An 8,488-nucleotide genomic window follows, 5' to 3' on the forward strand; every position below is an offset into this window, starting at 1 on the left:
ACAACTCCCAGCACTCACCCTAACCAATCACACAACTCTCAGCCCTCACCCTAACCAATCACACATATATATATAATTTATATATATATCATTTTATATATCGGGGAGTATATGTTATTCTATATATTGGGAAATATATTTTATTATATAGTTTGAGAATTACCGTATATATGTATATTATTCTATATATTGGGCCCAGGAACACGCGTGGGCTGCACGTGGGGCTGTTGTAACTTCGGCCCACACATTGCTGGCCTGGGAAGTGCCTAGCCCCCTGTCTCACCGCCCCCTGACCTGGCTGTGACGTCACATCCCGTCCTCTGCCAACATGGCGGCGTTCAGTGAGGAGTTCACGCTGTGCGGGCTGCTTACCGGTGCCGGGAGGAACGAGGGTCTGCAGGGGGTGGAGGCGGGAGCCGAAAAGGACACGGTGCTGATAACGGACACCGGGAGAGCCGTCACTCTCTATAAGGTAAACGGGACCGGGAGCCCACGTGTCTGAGGCACAAGAGAGATGGGGGATGCAGGGGTATAGGGGGGGGATGCAGGGGTATAGGGGGGGGATGCAGGGGTATAGGGGGGGGATGCAGGGGTATAGGGGGGGGATGCAGGGGTATGACTGGAGGAATACGGAGTTACGGGGGGATTCAGGGGTATGACTGGAGGAATACGGGGATACGGGGGGGTTCAGGGGTATGACTGGAGGAATACGGAGTTACGGGGGGATTCAGGGGTATGACTGGAGGAATACGGGGATACGGGGGAAGGGCTATGGGAATATAGAGGGGATATGGGGTTGCAGGGGTATTGGGGGGATACGGGCGGAGGAGTGTGGGGTTTCAGGGGTTTGAAGGGGTATTGGGGGATACGGGGAAGGGCTATGGGGTTACAGGGGGGAATAATAGGGTCATGGGTTGCAGGAATATGAGGGGGATACAGGGTGTGTGAGATACAGAGGGTGGGGGTATGCAGGGTTTAAAGTTTGGGTTCAGGAAAATAATTCAGCTGCCAGAAAGCGGGTGACACTATGGCTGCCCGGTACCGGCACAGCCTGTCTGCCGGTGTTAAACATCCTCAGGTCTGGACACGTAGCACGGGGGATATCATGTTACAAAGCTTTACCCCTCTGTGCGGAGAACCATTTTCAGACAAACTGCCACCGGAACTCTGCTGCCGGGGTGGTGGTCAGTCAAGGGCCCCCCAAGCCCGGGGTAACCGTATGATGAGTGCCACGTTTCTGTTTTCTAGGTTTCTGATCAAAAACCGCTAGGCAGCTGGACTGTGAAGCAGGGGCAGTCCGTCACCGGGCCGGCCGTCTTTAACCATGGGACTGGAGAGTACGTCATGGTTCACGATGATAAGGTAACGACCCGTTAGCTGTCAGAGCGGCTCTGTCGTGTAATGCAATACTCCTTGTTGGCCCAACAGGGTTCTGCTGCCGGTAACTCGCTGAGACGGGTGTTTCTCCGGGCTTTCCTTGCTCTCAGTTTCTCTAATGCCAGTGATCCTGATGTCACAGATTGACGCGTCGCTCTGTGTCTGTCGTATAAACTGTGAGGGGGCTGAATATTTGTGAAGCCCCCAGATCCTGTTCCTTTCTGTCCACGAAACGCGTTGCCCTTCCCTTCCTTTATGCTCCTGTTTCCGGGACTCCCTCTCCCCCCTACAAGTCACGTTGGGCTTTAATGAGAACGCGATCCTCGTGCTGCGCGTTCTGTGGACCCCCTTTTTTTCTTCCTTCCTGTAAGCTTGCGCGATGGCATCGTGGTGTACAGGCCCGTGGGTCTCGGGCACCGGAGAGTCATCATTCTGAGAATAGCCCCCTTGCAATACACCGCGGGTATCCGTGGCTGCATAACTTATCTGTGCCTCTGCTTTATTGCTCAGGTGATCAGGTTATGGAAGGAGGGTGACGTGTACCTGGACAAAGTCTTCAAAGCTACAGTAAGTATTCGGCACCGTGTGAACATCTAGCCATTACGTGACTCTTCATGGAGGCGAGAGCTGGAGGCATGTCCCGCGTGCCCCGAAGGGCTTTCCCCTCGTAGGGCATTTCCCTGAATTTTCTGTGTTTGCTCTGGCAGCTGTCGGCCGCTGTGCGTCGGATTCACTCTCTCCCTGATCATGAGCCGCTGGTGCTGTTTCAAGGGGGATACGTGCAGTTTTTGGACGCCCTGCTTGCTGATCCGCAGCAGGAAGTGGAGACCACGCTGCAGGACGGAGAACGGATAATGTACGTTTCGATGACGGGGATGGCAAGTGCCAAACGCGTGAAATGGGGTTAGAATTTGCTTTTTGAATGTGAGAACACAAGAGGTGCAAACGCGAAACTTAGTTGTTAAAAGGGTTAAATAGATGAATTAAAACAGTCCGCTGTATAAACTCCCAGCCGCTCGTGGCCACAAATAACTCTAATTCCACTTTTTGCTGTTTCTTCTCCAGATGGTCTGATATGTTTGCAGAAGCCACTCGGTCTCTAATGGTTTATGTTACTGAATTGGTAAGTATCGGGATTCTAGTGGAACTCAAGCAACTTATTAATGGCTTCTAATCCTTTCAGAGAAAAGGAATTCTAGGCAACGATCTATTTAAGAGCTTCTGCCGCGCGCTTTGGATGAGAGCGGGTGTAAGCGCAGAGCTGGTTATGAGGGTAACACAGGGTTCTACAGCCTTAAAGCCCCAATAATGGTGAATGCAAACCCTGCAAACGCACACTTCTCTGTCCCGTTGCCAGTAACTGTGGCTTTTTCCCCATTTTAGGGGCGATTGTTTGTGGTTGTAGATTAATAAAGATTTAACAAAACGGGGGGGCTGCTAACCCTTCGGCTTTACTATTCCATAGCCCCAATGAGTCGTCGTCTGAATTGTACCTCCTTTTAGGTGTGGCCAGAGCACTGTTGGGGGGGGGGATTTATTATGTATGTATGTATGTATGTATGATATACACGTGAGCTGGCGTGTGCGTGCACGTAAAGCGGTTGAGGCTGTTTTACAGAGATTTCTTTATTCCCCAGGAAAGGTTAAACAGCAAAAACACAACATAAAGAAATAATTGTGAATGGGGCCCCCGGGGAAGCACAATGAGAAACGTTTGATAAAAAGCAGTCAGACATGCCCTGCTTGTAAGAAGGTGTACTGGCTAATAACATTGTCATTGTCTCCTTCAAGCGTCTTCATGGCTCTCCAGTGGAGGGCGCTGCAATTCTCTGGTCTGCCTTCGGGATGACGGAGTTCCTCCTTTATATAATCCAACCACAGACCTGCAACAAGAACATTAAATGAGAGGCGCGGGCGGGCGCGCGACAAAAAAAAAAAAAAAAGCGGCGCAGGTGGGCGCGTGACAAAAAAAACCGGCGCGGGCGCGCCTCAAAAAAAACGGTGCGGGCGGGCGCGCCTCAAAAAAAGCGGCGCGGGCGGGCGCGCCTCAAAAAAAGCGGCGCGGGCGGGCGCGTGAGAAAAAAAGCGGCGCGGGCGGGCGCGTGACAAAAAAAACGGCGCGGGCGCGTGACAAAAAAAACGGCGCGGGCGGGCACGCGAAAAAAAGACGGCGCGGTTAGGTACACGGCCCCATCTACCCTCGCACAGTTACATGGCGCTGCCCGTTATGTCTGCGTCGGAAGCTCCTTATAGTAAATATTATATCTTATATATATTATATTTTTCTTTTTGCAGGCTGGGGAGCATTTTGTATACACCTGTCAGACCGGTCCCCGCGCTCTTCAGAAACGCAAACTCAAGCAGTACAAGGAGGGATCCCTGGTGTTGGGCTTTTCTGGGTCCATGAAAAATGAAACCTTCAGCTTATTTATTTTATGTAAGTAAACAGAACGTGGACGTGTTCCGGGTTGTTTACTGTTTCGTGTCATGTAACCAGTATTTCTATTTACTGTTCCAGACTCGAGCGGACATGTGTGTCTCGCCCATTTGTCTCTCGCTCAGACTGGGGACGTTCTTGCCGCAGAGCTGCTGCTTCAGCTGCCAGAAACCTCTGAACGAGGTGCCCTGACCGTTCTAGACGATTCCCATATCGCTACGCTGGCAGCATCTCCGGCAAAGCAGAAAGGTAACCTCCGAGCGGGCGGTCTGTGGGCATTTCTCTAGCTGAGTGATGCCGTTGGTGCGTCCAGCTGGTGCGAGGCATGAAGTTTCAGCCCATTCTTGTTTTCTTTCAGACTGTCTCTGTATATGGAATACAAAGTTTCAGACGCTGCAGGCCGTCCGAGAATTCCCGCAGCAGACCAGCACCCAGGTTAGTAACGGGGTCTGATAGTACATGCTGTGTGCTGCCCAGGGGTCTTCACAATGGGGGAGGGGTGTAGGGAGCTCCATGCAGATCTGTCAGTAAGCACCTGATGACGCCCGGGATGGGATCCATGTATCCGAGGCCTGTGAGTTTTGTGTTGTTGGGGTTTACTGTCGTGACCTTTATTTTTCTCTTTTTTTTTTTCTTTTTCCAGCTCTGGTGCCATGACCGTAAAATGTACCTTGTGCACGGCAAGTCCGTGCTGGTGTTGCCATTTCTCTGTGAGCTGTCCTGTCTGGCGTCGGCTCTGGGCAAAGGCAGAAACGAGCAGACATCAGGTGTGCCTCGTGTTACTGTTCTGGGATACCGGATCTGTGTTTTATGTTAATGCATGCTGGTTCAGGGGCCTGTCGCAGGCGCTTGCGTGTTTTATGTTAATGCATGCTGATTCAGGGGCCTTTCCTTCTAATGAATGACACTCCTGTGCTCCTCTTCCAGCTCTTGAAACCGTGTCGTTTGCAAACTGGGACACGTTGGTAGGAAATGCACCAGAAACCAAGAAATCAAATTCTGGATCCAGGAAAAGTGTAAGTTTTCTGCCGCTGCTGCATTTTGGGCTGATTAAAGTGTCTCGAGTGGGTGAGTTAAAGTACGTCGGCTGGGAAGGTGCCTGATGCGTGTACGGAGCGGGCGCAGCGATCAATGTCTTTATATTACGTGTAATGTGTTCGTCTGCTCTGGCAATCACACACGCAATCAGCCAATTACTTTAATATTTACTCTCAGACCAGGCAAAAGAAGGCTAGAGAGAACGTGACGGAAGAGCCAGAAGCAGACTGGTTCGTAAAAGACATTCAGGTAAAATCCGTGAGCTGCTCCGCAGGCAGACTTGTGTAAAGTGAGCGGTTTTTCTCCGTTTTCGAGCTGATAAATACATTCTAAATCCTGGTTATCGTCCGGCTCGGGAATTCTCTCCGGTGTCAGGCTGGAGTTTGGCAGTTCTACTGGGTCGGTCCTGCGCCTAACCTCGTCCCCGCTGTCTGTTTCTCTTTGTTTTGTGCAGAATGCTCCAGAAAACCAGATTCCCGGCATCGTCCAGCACTCCTTGCAGCGGGTGGAAGCGGCCGACTTCCATATTACTGCAGCCAAAGTGATGCAGGCGCTGATTAACCGATGTCAGAATGACCCCCGATTCTCCCCTCAGAGCGCCCTGAGGCTACTCGTTCAGACGGACGTTCTGTCCTACAGGTAACCGGAGCAGCTCTGCTACGCGTCCTGAAGTCTCCATGGCCTGATCATCTTGCGCTGGGCAGCGCCCGGCGGATGTGGCGGCAGCAGAGCGCTTTGCGTGTAACGCGTGTTTATGTGTTATATGAGATGCTGGTAACACGTGTTTGCGCTCGCTAACCAGACGTGTTAAACCCCCAGCTTGTGCCCGGGTTTGGTGGCCATCTCCCTGGAGAAGCAGGACGTCTGCCTCCTGCAGCTCTGCCTGCAGCGTCTCCCTGACGTCCCGGAGGCGGTTATCTGTTCCTGTTTAAAGACCTTCTTAAGGTGAGCGATTGGGTTTCTGGCAAAGTTTTGTCGAAGCCTTTATCTGTGGTGTGTGTCGCACCGTGCCTGAACACAGGTGTCCTGTCCTTTTGTAGTGTCAGCGAAAACCACCTTAAAGCTGCTCCTCTGGATACGCGGTATATCGAGGGTGTTATCGAGGTGGCAGAGTCTCCTGAACATACAGAGAAGCAGGCAGCCCCGGAACCAGCCGTCGTACAGAACGGGTACAGCCCGGTGGCTCTGGAGGAGGACAGCTGCGACATCCAGACACCGGAGACTCTGCCGCGGAGAAATGAGACACCGAAATCTCCAGTTGGCTTTAAAAGAGCCGTACTCCTGTATCCTTCTATACTGTGTCCTGAACACTTCCCGGCATCAGCCATACACCTGCTCTCAAGCAAGGCACTTATCAAAGGCCTTGTCTCTCCTTTGCATCATCCCCTGTCATAATCAATAGCATTTGATGTCCTCTGGTCCGGGTCACACTCCATGGCTTACAGACAATTTTTTTCCTTAATGCCCATGTCCAGGAACTCTGTCCTCACGTGTCCGTATAGTGAGACGTTCCTCCTGCCTCATCTAAAGGATCTCTCAGCCAATCAGGTTATTGTACGTATCGGGGCTGCTTTTCCTTTGGGGTGTATAGGGTGATGCAGTGCATTATTGGGGTGCAGTTTGTTGCGTGGGTGGATGCGCGGCGCTGCGGCGGGGGTCCCCTGTGTGTCATTATGTCAATGCTCTGCCCCACAGCTCTTCCTCAGGTACCTGCACTATCTGTACGTGAAATGCAGCAGCGACATGACAGTCAATCCGTCAGAAAAGCAAATGCCGACAGCCAACCAGGTAACTGGGTCACGATGCCGAGTGTGAGGGTATACAATGTGGGGTGGTATGGACCCCCCCGGGGGCCGTGTGGAGGGTTAGTTTCCCTGGCGGGGGTGAGGCTTTTTCACCTAAGTGGTGTGTTTTTCTGTCTTCAGATCATGGACTGGATGAGTTTAATGCTGGACGCGCATTTCACGGTGGTGGTTATGCTGCCAGAAGCCAAAAAACTGCTGCAAAAGCTTCATAAATTTGTTAAAAACCAGGTATGTGTCCGCTCCGGCCCTGACCACGGAATTCTGACATAGAGGGATTGTCTTGTGGCTCCATGAAAGACCTTTCTGCGCGTGTTGGAAACTGCCGTTCGGAATTCTGAGACACCCCGTGTGGAGGAGGCGCAGACAGGCAATTTACAGGGTGGTGCATTGGAATTCTGCTTTCAGAAGCCCCCTCGCGTATGTTCCTTAAACGTGGCCATTGATTTGGGGGTGTCTGGCCACAGCTTCGGGTGCCCCAGAGAATAGGGATTTTCTGGTATTGAATGGTTAATACCAGTGATTTAACCCTTTTATGTTTTCCGTTTGCTTCCCCCCTCAGATGAAGTTTTATTCTGAGCTCAACAAGGTGGAGGGGAGTCTGTCTGAGCTGCACCGGTTGAGACGGCGGCCCAGGGACTGCGACAGATATTCAATCCAAGTCCTGGAGCTTTATTAGGCAAACGATGAAAACAATGACTGTTTATTTTTCTTAAAGGACTATTCCCCCCCCCCACATGGATCATTTTTCAACACGCTTATGTCATGGTTACCGTATCCTGCTTGTCTCTGCGTCGTCGCACCATCGCAGGACGCCTTCCTTCCCGCTTCCAGACCCCGACTATGAGTAAAGAAACGCAATAATGAGAATTGTTTAAATGTTGAACTTTGTTTGATAAAAAGCTGCGTAGTTTACCCGTCTGGCTGTGAGTTGTGTTTTTTGTCGCTGAATGCTGCGTATTTCCCTGATGCGTGGAAGGAGCTGATCCGGGGGCTGATCCGTCAGTTGCCGCAAAGGACCCGTGCCTGGTCGGCGCTGCCATCTCTCGCTCTTGCCCTGGCCACTGATGGCCCTGCTGTGGGGGCAGAGAGATTGCACCCACCAATGGTACAGAGTGCTGAGCTATGACATCATACAGTGCGTCTGTAATCAGCAAGAGCCCTCTACGCACAGGGGCTGCAGTTACTGCCCTGGACCCCGGAAGCCGAGAAGTTACTCCACAGAAAGAACCCTGATAAACCCTGCAAGAGCGAAAACTTTGCCTGCTAGACCTCGTCATCCATTTCTCTCTCATAGTTTAATGTGGGGCTATATATGTAGAGGCAGGGAGGAAGATATCTTCACAGTGCTTCAGGTGCGTGGCGTGGAAAAGCACGGGCTGGGGATACTCGGGAGACTTTTTAATGCTTTTCCTCTGAATTTTGCTATTATATAAGATTGGTAAAAAAGTTGCGTAGTCGGCAGGATTCGAACCTGCGCGGGGAGACCCCAATGGATTTCTAGTCCATCGCCTTAACCACTCGGCCACGACTACAGCTGTGATAAGCAGCACAGGCAGCTGGTACCAGGTGGCGGTAGTGTGCTCTGTACTGACCTCCGTACCGCACAGATACACTGATAGATAATACAGTACGTCACGTGTGCAGATACACTGATACTGTGTGTCATATATCGGAATAGATACTCGCTATCACTGCTTCTTCCGTAGATTCTGACCTCTCCGTGAACTAAATCCACGAGGTCCCTACTCGGTAGGTTCCCCGGTCTCCCCATGCAGTACCCCCAGCCGCTGCCAGGTGGCGCTCTCTCCGCTGCAGTACCTGCAGTCGCCCG

The 8,488-nt window shown here is 51.8% G+C and overlaps 1 protein-coding gene and 1 non-coding gene across 2 annotated transcripts; one reads left to right on the forward strand and one right to left on the reverse strand.

Moving 5' to 3' along the window:
- Positions 1–328: 328 nt before the first annotated feature.
- On the forward strand, positions 329–7,569 carry NOL11 (nucleolar protein 11). The gene is made up of 18 exons (XM_053453107.1): positions 329–472; positions 1,249–1,362; positions 1,888–1,944; positions 2,085–2,233; positions 2,443–2,500; positions 3,673–3,814; positions 3,896–4,063; positions 4,173–4,249; positions 4,458–4,581; positions 4,742–4,830; positions 5,030–5,101; positions 5,307–5,491; positions 5,672–5,797; positions 5,893–6,135; positions 6,328–6,406; positions 6,548–6,640; positions 6,778–6,885; positions 7,217–7,569. The coding sequence occupies exons 1-18, from the start codon at positions 329–331 to the stop codon at positions 7,331–7,333; spliced, it is 2,145 nt and encodes a 714-aa protein (XP_053309082.1). The 3' UTR covers positions 7,334–7,569.
- Positions 7,570–8,107: 538 nt separating this feature from the next.
- TRNAS-AGA (transfer RNA serine (anticodon AGA)) lies at positions 8,108–8,189 on the reverse strand. The gene has a single exon. It is a non-coding gene; the product is annotated as a tRNA-Ser (tRNA).
- Positions 8,190–8,488: the final 299 nt, after the last annotated feature.

The sequence above is a fragment of the Spea bombifrons genome, chromosome 13 (genome assembly GCF_027358695.1).
Source record: "Spea bombifrons isolate aSpeBom1 chromosome 13, aSpeBom1.2.pri, whole genome shotgun sequence".
Lineage (NCBI taxonomy): Eukaryota > Metazoa > Chordata > Amphibia > Anura > Pelobatidae > Spea > Spea bombifrons.